Genomic DNA, 17,801 nt, shown 5'->3' on the forward strand with positions numbered 1-17,801 from the left:
GATTCCCATTGACTTCAGTTTTGCTAAGGTTCCTTGATGCCATACTTGGCCAGATGCTGCCTTGATGTCAAGAGCTGTCACTCTCACCTCACCTCGAGTTCGGCTCTTTTGTCCATATTTGTACCAAGGCTGTAATGAGGTCAGGAGCTGAGTGGCCCTGGCGGAACCCGAACTGAGCGTCACTGAGCAGCTTATTGCTTAGCAAGTGGCACTTGATGGTACTGTGATGACACCTTCCATCACTTTACTGATGATTGAGAGTAGGCTGATGGGGCGGTAATTGGTCGGGTTGGACTTGTCCTGCTTTTTGTGTACAGGACATACCTGGGCAATTTTCCACATTGCCGGGTAGATGCCAGTGTTGTAGCTGTACTGGAACAGCTTGGCTAGAGGCACGGCAAGTTCTGGAGCACAGGTCTTCAGTACTATTGTCGGAATATTGTCAGGACCCATAGCCTTTGCAGTAGACAGTGCCTTCAGTCGTTTCTTGATATCACGCGGAGTGAATCGAATTGGCTGAAGTCTGGCATCTGTGATGTTGTGGTCTTCAGGAGGAGGCTGAGACGAATCATGAACTCGGCACTTCTGGCTGAAGATTGTTGCAAATGCTTCTGCCTTATCTTTCGCACTGATGTGCTGGGCTCCCCCATCATTGAGGATGGGATATTTGTGGAGGCACCTCCTCCAGTTAGTTGTTTAATTGTCCACCACCGTTCATGGCTGGATGTTGCAGGACTGCAGAGCTTAGATCTGATCCGTTGGTTATGGGATTGCTTAGCTCTGTCTATCGCATGCTGCAGTTTGGCATGCAAGTAGTCCTGGGATCTAGCTTCACCAGGTTGAAACCTCATTTTGAGGTATGCCTGGTGCTGCTCCTGGCACGCCCTGCACTCGTCATTGAACCAGAGTTGGTCTCCTGGCTTGACGGTAATGGTAGAGTGGGGAATATGCCGGGCCATGAGATCACAGATTGTGGTTGAGTACAATTCTGCTGCTGCTGATGGCCCACAGCACCTCATGGATATCCAGTTTTGCATTGCTTGGTCTGTTCAAAATCTATCTCATTTAGGACAGTGGTAGTGCCACTCAACACAATCGAGGGTATCCTCAATGTAAAGGCAGGACTTCGTCACCACAAGGACTGTGTGGTGACCACTCGTACCAATACTGTCATGGGCAGATGCATCTGTAGCAGGCAGATTGGTGAGGACGAGGTCAAGTATGTTTTTCCCTCTTGTTGGTTCCCTCACCATCCCGAAGACCCAGTCGAGCAATTATGTCCTTTAGGACTCGGCCAGCTGGGTCAGTAGTGGTGCTTTTTTTTTCAGAGATACAGCACTGAAACAGGCCCTTCAGCCCACCGAGTCTGTGCCGACCAAGGACCACCCATTTCTACTAACCCTACAGTAATCCCATATTCCCTACTACCTACCTACACTAGGGGCAATTTACAATGGCCAATTTACCTATCAAGTCTTTGGCGGTGGGAGGAAACTGGAGCACCCGGCGAAAACGCACGCGGTCACAGGGCGAACTTGCAAACTCCGCACAGGCAGTACCCAGAATTGAACCCGGGTCCCTGGAGCTGTGAGGCTGCGGTACTAACCACTGCGCCACATGCTACCGAGCCTCTCTTGGTGATGGACATGGGAGTCCCCCACCCAGAGTACATTCTGTGCCCTAGCCACCCTCAGTGCTTCCTCCAAGTGGTGTTCAACATGGAACAGCACTGACTCATCCGCTGAGGTAGAGCAGTCGGTGGTGATCAGCATGTTTCCTTGCCCATGTTTGACCTGATGCCATGAGACTTCATGGCGTCCAGAGTCGATGTTGAGGACTCCAAGGGCAACTCCCTCCTGACTGTAGACCACTGTGCCGCCACATCCGCTGGGTCTGTCCTGCTGGTGGGACAGGACATACCAGGGAATCGTGATGGCAATGTCTGGGACATTGTTTGGAAGGTATGACTCCGTGAGTATGACTATTGCCTGACTAGTCTGTGGGACAGCTCTCCCAACTTTGGCACAAGCCCCCAGATATTCGTAAGGAGGAGTTTGCAGGGTCGACAGGACTGGGTTTGCCCAGCCCCTCCCAACCCATGAGCTCTACCTCCAAGAAGGTCAAGGGCAGCAGACACATGGAAACTCCACCACCTCCAAGTTCCCCTCCAAGTCACACGCCATCCTGGGCTGGAATTCTATTGCCGTTCCTTCATTGTCACTGGATTAAAATCCTGGAATTCCTGACCTAACAGCACAGTGGGAGTACCTTCACTACAGGGGCTGCAGCGGCTCATGAATACAGCTCACCACAACCTTCTCAAGGGCAATTAGAGATGGACAATAAATTCTGGCCTTGCCAGTGATGCCACATTCCGTGAATGAATAAATTTTCAAAAATGTTGTCAAGGAAACTATGACCAAATATGTTGAATTTGCATACTGTATAGTCACTTGGTAGGTCAGAACTTGAGTATTGCTGAAAATAGAGATATGCTATCAAAGCTTTTTGTCTTGATCTCATCAGGACAGATGCAAGAATGCCAAATTTCAAAGGGAGCAAAAATTTTTACTGCATGAAGAAAGGATGCTGATTGGTTGGCAAGTTGACTCTGTTTGCCATGGCGAATGTGCCAGGGAACTAATTTCCCCCAAGCTTTTGTTTAATTTCAATAAGGCGCAATCAGCGAAAAATAATGGGAAGGGGACAGGTAATGTTAAAAAGACAAGCCTTAAGCCAATAAAGTGGATAAATTAATTGCGCAAATAGATGTAAACAGGTATGATATAGTCAGGATTACGGAGACATAGCTGCAGGGTGACCAGGGATGAGAAATGAACATCCAGGGATATTCAGTATTTAGGAAGGACAGACAAAAAGTAAAAGGTGGTGGAGTTGCATTGCTGGTTAAAGAGGAAATTAATGCAAAAGTGAGGAAGGATATTAGCTCTGTCGATGTGGAATCTGTATGGGTACAGCTGTGAACACAAAAGTCCGAGTGTATCAGGCCTGTGTCCTCAGTACCTTGCTCTACGGCAGCGAGGCCTGGACAACGTATGCCAGCCAAGAGCGACGTCTCAATTCATTCCATCTTCGCTGCCTTCGGAGAATACTTGGCATCAGGTGGCAGGACTATATCTCCAACACAGAAGTCCTTGAAGCGGCCAACATCCCCAGCTTATACACACTACTGAGTCAGCGGCGCTTGAGATGGCTTGGCCATGTGAGCCGCATGGAAGATGGCAGGATCCCCAAAGACACATTGTACAGCGAGCTCGCCACTGGTATCAGACCCACCGGCCGTCCATGTCTCCGTTATAAAGACGTCTGCAAACGCGACATGAAATCGTGTGACATTGATCACAAGTCGTGGGAGTCAGTTGCCAGCATTCGCCAGAGCTGGCGGGCAGCCATAAAGACAGGGCTAAATTGTGGCGAGTCGAAGAGACTTAGTAGTTGGCAGGAAAAAAGACAGAGGCGCAAGGGGAGAGCCAACTGTGCAACAGCCCCAACAAACAAATTTCTCTGCAGCACCTGTGGAAGAGCCTGTCACTCCAGAATTGGCCTTTATAGCCACTCCAGGCGCTGCTTCACAAACCACTGACCACCTCCAGGCGCGTATCCATTGTCTCTCGAGATAAGGAGGCCCAAAAGAAACAGCTGTGAAACACGAAAGGACAAAAAACATTCATGGGGGTTGTATATAGACCCCCAAACTGTAGTGGTGATGTTGGGAATGGCATTAAACAGGAAATTAGAGATGCATGTGATAAAGGAACACCTGTAATTATAGGTGACTTGAATCTGCATATAGATTGGGCAAATCAGTCACAATACCGTAGAGGAGGAATTCATGGTTTTCTGGACCAATACATTGAGGGACCAACTAGAGAACAGGCCATCCGAGACTGGGTATTGTGTAATGAAAGAGGAATAATTGACAATAGTTGTGCGAGACCCCTTGGGAATGAGCGACCATAATATGATAGAATTCTTCATTAAGATGGAGAGTGATGTAGTTCATTCTGAGACTATGGCCCTGAATCTTAGTAAAGGAAACTACGAAGGTATGAGGCGCGAGTTGGCTATGATGGATTGGGCAACATTACTTAAAGGGATGATGGTGGATAGGCAATGGCAAACATTCATAGAGCGCGTGGATGAATTGCAACTATTGTTTATTCCTGTCTGGCGCAAATGTTAAACAGAAAAAGTTGCCAAACCATGGCTTACAAGGGAAATTAGAGATAGCATTAGATCCAAGGAAGAGGCATACAAATTCACCAGAAAAAACAACAGACCTGAGGATTGGGAGCAGTTTAGAATTCAGCAAAGAAGGACCAAGGGATTGATTAAGAGGGGGAAAATAGAGTACAAGAGTAAGCTTGTGGGGAACATAAAAACTGACTGTAAAAGTTTCTATAGGTATGTGAAGAGAAAAAGATTGGTGAAGACAAATGTAGGTCCCTTACAGTCAGAAACAGGTATTTATTATGGGGAACAAAGAAATGGCTGACCAACTAATTGCATACTTTGGTTCTGTCTTCACAAAGGAGGACACAAATATCACACCAGAAATGTTGGGGAACACAGGGCTTAGTGAGGGGGAGAAACTGAAGGAAATCAGTATTAGTAGAGAAATGGTGTTGAGGAAATTGATGGGATTGAAGGCCAATAAATCCCCAGGGTCTGATAATCTACATCCCAGAGTACTTAAGGAAGTGACCCTAGAAATAGTAGATGCATTGGTGGTCATCTTTCAAGATTACGTCAGTGGTAGGGAAATTATTGGAGAGGATTCTTCGTGACAGGATTTACTCCCATTTGGAAACTTATTAGTGAGAGGCAGCATGGTTTTGTGAAGGGGAGGTCGTGTCTCAATAACTTGATCGAGTTTTTTGAGGAAGTGACGAAGATGATTGATGAAGGAAGGGCAGTGGATGTTGTTTACATGGACTTCAGTAAAGCCTTTGACAAGGTCCCTCATGGCAGACTGGTACAAAGGTGAAGTCACATGGGATCAGAGGTGAGCTGGCAAGATGGATACAGAACTGGCTCGGTCATAGAAGACAGAGGGTAGCAGTGGAAGGTGCTTTTCTGAATGGAGAGCTGTGACTAGTGGTGCTCCGCAGGGATCAGTGCTGGGACCTTTGCTGTTTGTAGTATATATAAATGATTTGGAGGAAAATGTAGCTGGTCTGATTAGTAAGTTTGTGGACGACACAAAGGTTGGTGGAGTTGCGGATAGTGATGAGGATTGTCAGAGGACACAGCAGGATATAGATCGATTGGAGACTTGGGCGGAGAAATGGCAGATGGAGTTTAATCTGGACAAATGTGAGGTAATGCATTTTGGAAGGTCTAATACAGGTGGGAAGTATACAGTAAATGGCAGAACCATTAGGAGTATTGACAGGCAGAGAGATCTGGGCGCACAGGTCCACAGGTCACTGAAAGTGGCAACGCAGGTGGATAAAGTAGTCAAGAAGGCATACGGCATGCTTGCCTTCATCAGTCGGGGCATAGAGTATAAAAATTGGCAGGTCATGCTGCAGCTGTACAGTACTTCAGTTAGGCCACACTTGGAATATCGCGTACAATTCTGGTTGCCACACTACCAGACGGATGTGGAGGCTTTGGAGAGGGTACAGAAGAGGTTTACCAGGATGTTGCCTGGTCTGGAGGGTATTAGCTATGAGGAGAGGTTGGATAAACTCAGATTGTTTTCACTGGAACGATGGAGGTGGAGGAGCGACCTGATAGAGGTTTACAAAGTTATGAGCGGCATGGACAGAGTGGATCGTCAGAAGCTTTTTCCCAGGGTGGAAGAGTCAGTTACTAGGGGACATAGGTGTAAGGTCAGAGGGGCAAAGCTTAGAGGGGATGTGCGAGGCAAGTTCTTTACACAGAGGGTGGTGAGTGCCTGGAACTTGCTGCCGGGGGAGGTGGTGGAAGCAGGTACGATAGCGACGTTTAAGAGGCATCTTGACAAATACATGAATAGTATGGGAATTGAGGGATACGATCCCCGGAAGTGCAGAAGCTTTTAGTTTAGACAGGCATCATGATCGGTGCAGGCTTGGAGGGCCGAATGGCCTGTTCCTGTGCTGTACTGTTCTTTGTTCTTTATTCTATAGACTCTGAAACAGTTCCTACAGATTGGAGGTTACCTAATGTAACCCCACTATATATAAAGGGAGGTAGAGAGCAAACAGGGAATTATAGACCAGTCAGCCTGACGTTGGTAGTGGGGAAAATTTTAGAGTCCATTATCAAAGATTTTATAGCAGAGCACTTGGAGAACAATGGTAGAATCGGGTAGAGTCAGCATGGATTTACGAAAGGGAAATCGTGCTTGACAAATCTACTAGAATTCTTCGAGGATGTAACTAGTTGAGTTGGTGAGGGGGAGCCAGTAGATGTGGTTTATTTGGACATTCACAGGCTTTCGACAAAGTCCCACATAAGAGATTAGCGTGTAAAATTAAAGTGCATGGGATTGGGGGTAATGTACTGCGATGGATAGAAGATTGATTGACCGACTGGAAATAAAGAGTAGGAATAAATGGGTCTTTTTCCGAATGGCAGGCAATGACTAGTGGGGTACCACAGGGATCGGTGCTGGGATCCCAGCTATTCACAATGTATGTTAATGATTTAGATGAGGTAACTAATTGTAATATTTCCAAATTTGCAAATGACACAAAACTGGGTGGGAGGGTGAGTTATGAGGAGGATGCAGAGAGGCTTCAGGGTGATTTGGACAAGTTGAGTGAGTGGGCTAATGCATGGCAGATGCAGTATAATGTGGATAAATGTGAGGTTATCCACTTTGGTAGCAAAAACAGGAAGGCAGATTATTATCTGAACGGCTATAAACTGAGAGAGGGGAATATGCAACGAGACCTGGGTGTTCTCGTACACCAGTTGCTGAAGGTAAGTATGCAGGTGCAACAGGCAGTAAAAAAGGCAAATGGTATGTTGGCTTTCAAAGCAAGAGGATTCAAGTACAGAAGCAGGGATGTCTTGCTGCAATTATACCAGGCCTTGTTGAGGCCACACCTGGAATATTGTGTGCAGTTCTGATCTCCTTATCTGAGGAAGGATGTTCTTGCTCTAGAGGGAGTGCAGCAAAGGTTTACCAGACTGATTTCTGGGATGGCGGGACTGACGTATGAAGAGAGATTGAGTCGGTTAGGATTATATTCACTGGAGTTCAGAAGACCAAAGAGGGATCTCATAAAAACCTATAAAATTCTAACAGAGTATATGCAGGAAGGCTGTTCCAGTTGGTGGGGGAGCCCAGAACCAGAGGTCATAGTCTAAGGATACGGGGTAAATCTTTCAGGATTGAGATAAGGAATAATTTCTTCACCCAGAGAGTGGTGAGCCTGTGGAATTCGCTACCACAGAAAGCAGTTGAGGTCAATACATTGTATGTTTTCAAGAAGGAGTTAGATAAAACTCTTGGGGTGAAAGGGATCAAAGGGTATGGGGGGAAAGCAGGACTAGGTTACTGAGTTGGATGATCAGCCATAATCATAATGAATGGCGGAGTGGGCTCGAAGGGCCGAATGGCCTACACCTGCTCCTATTTTCTATGTTTCTATGTAACACCTGGATATGGTCCTTTTGCCTGCAGAGGACAGGTCCCTCAGTCTTAATATATGTAGCATCTAGCAAGTGTAAGTTAGTCACACTGCGAGCCCAACTGATAATCTTAAATTCATTGTTCATATAATTCTCAGCACACTCAGGATTGTTCAGTAAGTGCTGTCCTGGAACAGTAAGGTATCTCAAAAATTTAAGCAACAGGTGAAACTAGCTATTTCATGTTGCCAATCTGCTGTAACAACACAAGTGATATTTTCCACATCAAGCCAAAAAGACATTCTGCCTACCACACAAATGAGCAATGTGGTAAATGAATTCCAGTGCCAGTGCAATGCCAGGCACATAGGCCATATGTCCCAATGACTGGTGGATCATATCAAACAACACGTCCCTTCAGCTATTTGCAACAGGCGGAGGAGTACTGACCATACTGAACCTACCCATACTCGCAAAACTCAGAACACAACTCAGATGTGATTCCATGATTGGACAGCACTTACTGAACACTTCTGAGTGTGCTAAGAGTTATACTAACAACCAATTTAAGATTATCAGTTGAGCTCGCACTGTGGCCCACTTACACTTGCTAGAGGCTACATATTTTCATATGCAGGAACCTGTTCTCAGCAGGCAAAAGGAACATGTTCAGGCATTGCACCTTTTTTGAATTAAACAAAAGCATGGGGGACAATAATTCCCTGGTGCACTCTCCATGGCAAAGCCTTGACAAATCAGAGTCAACATGCCATCCAGCATCCTTTTCTCATGCAGTATAAATTGTTTCTCCCTCTGAAATTTGGCATTCTTTCAGCTGTGCTGATGAGTGCAAGACAAAAATCTTCAACAGCATGTCTCTCTTTTTCAGCAATACTGTATTGGATTAATATGCTTAATATATTGTTCTAAAGTGTCATGGTAATGCCCGATAATAATCCATTTGTAATTGGCCTAAATTTATGCATCAAATTAGATGTAGATGCCATACTAAACATTTATATAAAACATAACTACTTAAGAGTATAGCATAACCTGTAAAGCTGAGTTTTAGAGCTTTGGAGCAATTAATCTTAGTTATATATGTACCTTACACTGAAGCAGCAATCTCATTAATATTTTGCTATTCCGAAGATTTTCTGAAGTTCATGTCAAAGTTGCCTCTTTTAGTTTAATTTTACTCTATCCGTTCCTTTCCTTTGGCTATGTTCAAATAGTAGAATTTGAAAAGTGCTTATGCATGAAAGGGTTTAACTTTTGAACAATAGATTCATTACTGGAAAAAGGAACACATACTTGAACTTCAACACATTTTGTTTCTTTCAGAACCAGGTATGGAGCAATGCCATTTCTTTCTTCTCGGACAAAGGGATACAGTGGTGCAATCGAAATGAGGTCATCCAAAAGCACGGGAACAGCACCAAAACAGTTTGATAAAAACTCATATGTCTAACAAAAGCATTACATTAAGAGAAAGATGGAAATGTAATGCTTATTTAATCAACTCCAGTTCACAGGAAGATTTCCTTTCACTCATATAATAATCTAATAACATTTGCTGTTCACCATGACTGCAAAATACAGGCTTTGTAAAATGTGCTAACTCATTTTTCTTTATGAAAAGTTTTACCCTTATTTAGTTGATTTCACGTAAAAAGCTGGCATTATTACTGCCATTTTTGAAAGATGTAAAATGTGATGTTGCTGTACATTTGTTATTTTCACATAAAATTACATTGAATAATAAGCTCAACTTGGCAATCTATAAACAGATTGTTTTATTCTTGGGAATGAGAGAACAATAAATAATTTACTACCAAATAACAAAACCCCCTTTTGAACTCTTTGAATTTAAGTGACTGATTATGCAAGACAGTGCCTAATCTACCTGAATTGTAATGTCAGGTTTGATTGTATATTCCAGCCACCGGGAGCAGCAGCAGGTGTGGAACATGGTAACCGCCCCCACGGGACACGACCACCGCGATTATACGGTGGGCGACCATTTTACATATTCACAGCGGCTGCCCCCAATCACGTGGCAGGGGCAGCCTCGGCGACGCAGTGAACAGCATCACCTGATGCAGGAGAAAGTGCTGACACCATCTTTAAAAGGTTGCCAGCCCTGCATTCAATCTCTCCCTGTATTGCGGTTGGAAGAATTTCAGCAGCATTGTAGGACTGTTGAACAAATCCCAAACTCAGCAAGTGGCCCCACTGAGCAACCTGTGTGTGATGTCTGAGGTCCGAGCAAGGGTGGCCCCACAGTTCAGTGATGCCTCCTGACTTATTCTCCTCCAGGCCGTAAGGGAACGGCGGAAAGTTCTTTTCCCCAGCGATGGCAAGATAAAATCCTCCTGCCTGACCAAGCAAGCCTAGATGGAGATTGCAGAGCAGCCATGGGGTCACCCGATGAGACTGGGCGCAATGTTGTAAGAGGGTGAATTGTTCACCCAAGGTAAGTGGCACATTTCCAAATTGCTCAGTATGACCTGATTGTCTCCACATGGATGCCACTGCCATTTCAGAGACAGGGAGTTCAGGGAGGGTTAATGGCACATGACTGGCTGCATATGTGAATCAAGACCCTCTTGTTAGTACCTCAGAGCATGTCAGGTGGGCGGCACAGTGGCGCAGTGGTTAGCACTGCAGCCTCTCAGCTCCAGGGACCCGGGTTCAATTCTGGTTACTGCCTGTGTGGAGTTTGCAAGTTTTCCCTGTGACCGCGTGGGTTTTCGCCGGGTGCTCCGGTTTCCTCCCACCCCCAAAGACTTGCAGGTTGATAGGTAAATTGGCCATTGTAAATTGCCCCTAGTGTAGGTAGGTGATAGGGAATATGGGATTACTGTAGGGTTAGTATAAATGGGTGGTTCTTGGTCGGCACAGACTCGGTGGGCCGAAGGGCCTGTTTCAGTGCTGTATCTCTAAATAAATAATGACAGGGTGAATCTGTATGCCAGACCAAGGATCCCCCAGGTGTTGATGAAGTGCCCATTTTGGTACAACCATGATGCTGACATTTGCCAATGTTCTATAGCTGCATCCTTGCACTTTCAGGAGAAGAGGGCCCACAACAGCAGGGAATCAGCCAAGACCAGAGGCGGGGTGCCTGACCCGAGGCTGATGTCACAGGCCGAAGAAGAGGCGCTGGAGCTAGTTGGGAGACAAGGAGCATGTGCCATTTTGGATGTGGAGCTCAGGATCCCAGTTGACAAGACACTTGCCAAACACAGAATTCTATGAAATTTCATCTCCTCTGCTGTTATCATTGTGACGTGTATCATAACATCTAAATACCTGTTCTTCTAATTGTATCTTACAAGGTGATGCTCACCATTTTCCCAGGGACCGAGGAAATGAGGACCACCTCTGAGGATGAGTAACACTTAGAAGATGCACCATCCCATGACTGTCCTGCACCTTCCACCAGTGCAGATACTGTCACCTTGGTGGGTATCCAATTGGTATTAGAATCAGGGTCACAAGGTGGTGGGAGCACCACACATGTGCCCGAGCAGCTGGCTGAGGCTGAAACAGCCGAGTCCACTGACAGTCGGAGGACTATCTTTGTTGAGGTCCATGCTGAGCCCCAAGCTGATGGTGAGCCTCTGGTGTTGGCAGCACAAGGCATGCTGGAGTTGCAGGGAAGAGGTAAGGCAACATCTGGCAGAGATGCCAGATGCCATGCGCAGCCTTGAGTGGATGGTGGGGGAGTCCATCGATACCATGAGTGCTGCCACTTCCAGTCCAGCCGCCAGCGCAGGGGTTACACCGCGAAGGAGCACCCGCAAACATTTTAAAAAGACACCTTGACACATATGGTCTGAGGGTTTTCCCCCTGATCCCCATTGACTCCAGTTTTGCTAGGGTTCCTTGATGCCATACTCGGTCAAATGCTGCCTTGATATCAAGGGCAGTCACTCTCACCTCACCTCTTGAGTTCAGCTCTTTTATCCATGTTTGAACCAAGGCTGTAATGAGGTCAGAAGCTGAGTGCCCCTGGCGGAACCCAAATTGAGCGTAACTGAGCAGGTTATTACTAAGCAAGTGCCGCTTGAGAGTACTGTTGATAACACCTTCCATCACTTTACTGATGATCGGGAGTAGACGGATGGGGCGGTAATTTGCTGAGTTGGATTTGTCCTGCTTTTTGTGTACAGGACATACCTGGGCAATTTTCCACAGTGTCAGGTAGATGCCAGTGTTGTATCTGTACTGGAACCACTTGGCTAGGGGCACACCAAGTTCTGGAGCACAGGTTTTCAGTACGATAGCTGGAATGTTGTCAGGGCCCATAGCCTTTGCAGATTCCAGTGTCTTCAGTCGTTTCTTGATATCATGTGGACTGGATCGAATTGGCTGAAGACTGGCATCTTTGATGCTGAGAACTCCAGGAGGAGGCCAAGATGGATCATCTCCTGAGCACTTCTGGCCGAAGATGGATGCAAATGCTTCAGCCTTATCATTCGCACTGATGTGCTGGGCTCCCCCAGCATTGAGGATGGGGATATTTGTGGAGCCACCTCCTCCAGTTAGTTATTTGTCCACCAACATTCACGACTGAATGTGGCAGGACTGCAGCGGTTAGGTCTGATCCATTGGTTGTGGGATCGCTTAGCTCTGTCTATCGCATGCTGCTTACACTATTTAGCACACAAGTCGTCCTGGGTTGTAGCTTTATCAGGTTGACACCTCATTTTTAGGTGTGCCTGGTGCTGCTCCTGGCATGCCCTCCTGCACTCTTCATTGAACCAACATTGGTCCCCTGGCTTGATGGTAATGGTAGAGTGGGAGATATGCTGGGTCATGAGGTAACAGATTGTGGTTGAGTCCAATCCTGCTGCTGCTGATGGCCCACAGCACCTCATGGATGCAAAGTTTTGTATTGCTAATTCTGTTCGAAATCTATCCCATTTAGCACGGTGGTAGTGCCACACAACTCTCTTTCTGTCTGTCTGGGATATGTCTGGTGAGGTGCCGACTCTCTCTCTCTCTCCCTCTTGGGTATGGTCAGGAGCGGTGCAGACTCTCTTGCTCCTTCTCTTTGGGGTATGGTCAGCCGAGGTGCAGACTCTCTCTCTCTCTCTCTGATATGACAGGCGAGGTGCCGCCTCTCCCTCTCTCTCTCTAGGATGCAGTCTGGAGGGAGCCGAATCTCTCTCTCTCTGGGGTACGGACAGGCGAGGTTTCAACTCTCGCTCTCTCACTCTCTCTTTGGGGTACAGTCTGCCAAGGTGCCAACTTTCTCTGGGGTAAGGTCAGGTGAAGTGCCGATTCTCTCGCTCTCTCTCTGGCGTACGGTCTGGCGAGGTGCCGACTCTTTCTCTCTCACTCTATCTCTCTCTATCACTCTCTCTTTGGGGTACGGTCTGGCGAGGTGCCGACTCTCTCTCTCTCTCTCTCTCTCTCTATCACTCTCTCTTTGGGGTACGGTCTGCCAAGGTGCCAACTCTGTCTGGGGTATGGACAGGCATGGTTCCAACTCGCTTTCTCTCTCTGGGGTACGGACAGGCGAGGTGCTGACTCTCTTTCTCTCTCTCCCTCCAGAGTACGGTGAGGTGATGTGCCTACTCTCTCTCTCTCTTTCTCTCTGGGGTGCGGTCAGGCGAGGTGCCAACTCTCTAGCTCTCTCTCTTTCCCTCTCTCTTTGGAGTACGGTCTACCAAGGGGCCAACTCTTTCCCTCCGGGGTGCAGTCAGGCGAAGTGCTGACTCTCTCTCTGTCTTTCTCACTCTCTCTTTCTCTCTGGGGTACAATCAGGCATGGTTCCAACTCTCTCTCTCTCTCGCAGGGGTACAGTCAGGAGAGATGCTGACTCTCTGTCTGTATCTGGTGTACGGTCAGGCAAGGTGCCGACACTGTCTCTCTCTCTCTCAGGCAAGGTGCCGACAGTCTCCCTCTCTCTCTCTCCCTCTCACTCTTTGGGGTAGGGTTTGGCCAGGTGCTGACACTCTCTCTATCTGGGGTACGGTCAGGTGAGGTGCCGAATCTCTCTCTCTCTCACACTCTCTCACTCTCTCTTTGGGGTACGGTCTGCCTAGGTGCGAACTCTCTCTCTCTCTCTCCCTCACTCTTTGGAGTATGGTCTGGCAAGGTGCTGACCATTCTCTCTCTCTGGGATACGGTCAGGTGCGGTGCCGACTCTCTCTCTCTCACACTCTCTCTTTGGGATACGGTCTGCCTAGGTGCGAACTCTCTCTCTCTCGGGTAAGATCAGGCGAGGTGCTAACTCTCTCTCTCTCCCTCTGGGATATGATAAGGTGACATGCTGGCTCTCTCTGTCTGTCTGTCTCTCTCTCATTATCTCTTTGGGGTACAGTCTGCCAAGGTGCCAACTCTCTCTCTGGAGTATGGTCAAGTGAGGTGCTGACTCTTTCTCTCTTTCTCTGGTGTATGGTCAGGAGAGGTGCCGACTCTCTCTCCCGGGGTACGGTCAGGCAAGATACCGACTCTCTCTCTCTCTCTCTCTCTCTCTTTGGGGTACAGTCAGCTGAGGTACCGACTCTCTCACTCTCACTCTCACTGGGGTACGGTCAGGCGAGGTGCAGACTCTCTCTCTCTCACTGTCTCTCTCTCTGGAGTACGGTCAGGTGAACTGTTGACTCACTGTCTCTCTGGGGTACAGTCAGGTGAGGTGCCGACTCTCTCTCTCTCTGGAGTATGATCAGGCGAACTGCCAACTGTCTCTCTCTGTCTCTCTCTGTGTCTGGGATGCAGTCAGGCATGGCTCTGACACGTTCTTTCAAGGGTACGGTCAGGAGAGGTGCTGACTCTCTCTCTTGTTATGACCACGACGGGAGCAATGCACTGTTAATTCACTCCCGTCACTCCACAGGTCGCAGCATATTATTAAGCTTTCACCTAATCGGAAAAAACAGCCAAATTAAACACTCTATTGTCCCTAGAATGAAGCAAACCAGGTATCTTTAGACAACAACAAATTAACTATTTATTTGAAAAAAATAAATCTTAAACACTATTAAGGTAAAACTATATTTAAAGACTTTATAACTCCTTAATTTAATTTAACTCCCACATACATTCAAAATAACAGTGGTCCAGTTTTAAAGGTAGAGTTTTTTTTTAAATTAGCTGTCTCTTAAGAATAAAATAAATAAGTAAGTTCCTTGCATTTTATTTCCCGGTGAATGAGGTCTTCTGATGTGAAGGTAATCAAAGTTCACTCGAAGTCTTCATCCGTATTTGATGAAAATACTTTGTTCTTCAAAGGCATTCAAACAGTTTGGCTGCAGTAGCATTAAACAGTTCTTTCAACGATGAGCACAGCAATACAAATAATTTGTTGAAAAAGAAAAGCATTTCTTCCTTACTCAGGGAATTAATTTGGCTTGTAGCTTTGTAGAATTTTTCTTGAAAGAAAATAAAACAGCTCCTTTCTTCAGATCACCTCACTGAAAGAGTCTCTCAGAACTAACTGGTCCAGACAGCTCCCTGCTAGCTCCACACACAGTCAAATGGACACATCATACCATATGACCTCTCTGCCTACTGCTGTTTCTCAGGGTAATCAAAAATGCAGCTGGTACACTGTGTCGCCAGAAAGTTCTTTCCCTTAAAGGTTTTTTTAAAATCATAGTCTTAAAGGCACACACACAGTTTTTCATCCGAGGAGAAAAAGTCCGTGATACCTCCGCCCTTGGCGAAATGAAACGCCATTCCCAAAATGCGTTTCATTACAGTGAAAAAAAACTAGAAATTGGAAAAATACTAGCATTTTTTCACATTCACACACCATTCACTCTGCTAATAATTTATAGCATCATCTTTATACCATCACCACCTGTATGAGTTAACATAGTTAAATTCGTGACAAAGCGTCGGCGATAACATTATTTTTCCCCGAAATATGTACAACTTTTAGATGATAAGGCTATAACAACAAACTCCATCTAAAGATTTTAGCATTTTGGTTTTTAAACTTTTCCACAAACATTAATGGGTTATGATCAGTGTATATTACTATTTCTTTATAGTCCTGGCGGACGTATACTTCAAAATGTTTGAGAGCCAGAAAAAGTCCTCATGTTTCTTTTTCTACAGTGGAATACTTTTTTTTGATGCCAATTTAGTTTTCTTGAAAAGTACCCTACTGGCTTCTCTATGCTCGATTCATTATCCTGCAATAGGACTGCACCAACCCCTAGGTCGCTCGCATCGATCACTATTTTAAAGTGTTTAGTGAAATTTGGAGCAGCCAACACTGGTTCATTAGTTACGATTGCCTAAAACTTTTCAAAAGCTGAATGGCATCCATCTGACCATACCACTTTGTTTTTCTTTCTTTGTAGCAAATCGGTTAATGGAACAGTCACAGTACTAAAATTCCGTACAAACTTCCTGTAAAAACCACACATCCCTAAAAACCTCATTATTTCCCATTTAGATTTAGGGATAGAGAACTCTACTAAGGCTTGTACCTTTCCCGTTTTTGGCAATACCTGTTCTTGCCCCATGATGTTTACGAGGTAAGTTACTCTTGCTTTTCTGAACTCGCTTTTTGCCAGATTTATCACTAGGTCCATAGCTTGCAACTTTTTAACAGAATTTCTAGCTGATTTAAGTGTTCTTGCCAAGTGTTACTGTATATTAGTACATCATCGAGATACACTACACAGTTGGGAACACCGGCTACCACCTGATTCATTAATCTTTGAAAAGTGGCTGGGGCATTTTTTAGCCCAAATGACTTCACCCAGCACTGATAAAGACCGTCAGGTGTTACAAAAGCTGATATCTCTTTGGATCGAGGAGTTAAAGGAACTTGCCAGTATCCCTTTAACAAGTCGATCTTGGTACGAAACCTAGCACTGCCTACTCTGTCAATACAGTCTTCTAAACGTGGAATTGGGTAGGAGTCTGCCTTCGTTACCGCATTGACTTTACTATAGTCGATACAAATCCAGGTTGACCCGTCAGGTTTAGGTACTAGAACTATCAGTGAACTCCAGCTACTTTGCCTAGGTTCGATCAAATTGTTTTCCAACATGTACTGGATCTCTGCTTTCACTTGGGCCTGTTTGTCCGAACTCAAGCGGTAAGGAATGGTTCCCCCATATCCACATCATGTGCGGCTAAGGTTGTACATCCCAGCTTATCCCTACAAACTCTTTTAAATGTTGTGAAAAGACTGGTTAGGTCTTCACGTTGCTTTGCCTCGAAGTGCAAAAGCATGTTGTCCAATTTTCCAAGTCATTATGTATTCGCTAATCTGACAGTTGGAGGTTCAATCTGAGAATGGTCTAGGCCTGTTTCTGCCTCATCCTCATCCTTTCCCTTCTGAACAGTCCCAATTACCTGACCTACCTGTACTGGCTTATCCTCCTCCCTGCGATAATATTGCTTTAACATATTGATGTGACACTATCAGTTCTTCTGACGATCAGGGGCGTCAGTCAAGTAATCTACCTTACCTACTCTTTTGATCACTCTATATGGGCCACTGAACCATACTTTTAATGGTTCTCCCTGTAACGGTAACAACACCAATACTTCATCCCCTGGTTGAAAATTGCAGGCTTTTGCATTTTGTCTGCCCATTTTTTCATATTGGCTTGGGATGCTTTAAAGGTGTTCCTGAGCCACACCGCAAACTTTCGTGAGCCTTTGCCAGAACACAGATACATAGTCCAGTATCGAAAATTCATTCTTTTGTTCCAAGAATTTGTTTTTTATGAGTTGTGATGGATCTCTTACTTCATGTCTGTCAACCAATTCGAAAGGACTGAAGCCTGTAGACTCATTTGGTGAATCTCTGGTGGCAAATAAAAGAAAGTCTAGTCCTTTATCCCAGTCATGTTGGTATTCGTGACAGTATATTCTAATCATTGTTTTGAGGATTCGGTGGTATCTCTCTAAAGCTCCCTGTGACTGTGGGTGATATGCTGAAGATTTCAATTGTCTAATCCCCAAATTGCCCATGACTTCTTGAAATATCTTAGACATGAAATTAGAACCTCGATCCGATTAAACTTCAAGTGGTAACCCATAACTCGTAAAGAATTGGGTTAACTTTTCTACTACTATTCTAGCAATAACTGTCCTCAAAGGAATGGCCTCTAGGAATCGAGTAGCCATATCCATGATACTAAGTATGTGTTGATTTCCCGCTTTTGTTTTTGGCAAGGTCCTACTCAGTCTACTAATACCCTGCTGAATGGTTCCTCAATTACTGG

The 17,801-nt window shown here is 45.6% G+C and overlaps 1 protein-coding gene across 2 annotated transcripts in view; it reads left to right on the top strand.

Moving 5' to 3' along the window:
• Positions 1–9,437, top strand: part of LOC137371558 (claudin-10-like) — a 128,211-nt gene extending 118,774 nt beyond the window's left edge. For both annotated transcript variants that reach the window (XM_068034393.1, XM_068034395.1), the window contains one exon: positions 8,935–9,437. In XM_068034393.1, the coding sequence (XP_067890494.1) occupies positions 8,935–9,061 (127 nt within the window). In that variant the 3' untranslated portion in view covers positions 9,062–9,437. The remainder of the gene's footprint in view (positions 1–8,934) is intronic.
• The last annotated feature ends 8,364 nt before the right edge of the window (positions 9,438–17,801 follow it).

The sequence above is a fragment of the Heterodontus francisci genome, chromosome 6 (genome assembly GCF_036365525.1).
Source record: "Heterodontus francisci isolate sHetFra1 chromosome 6, sHetFra1.hap1, whole genome shotgun sequence".
Classification (NCBI taxonomy): Eukaryota; Metazoa; Chordata; class Chondrichthyes; order Heterodontiformes; family Heterodontidae; genus Heterodontus; species Heterodontus francisci.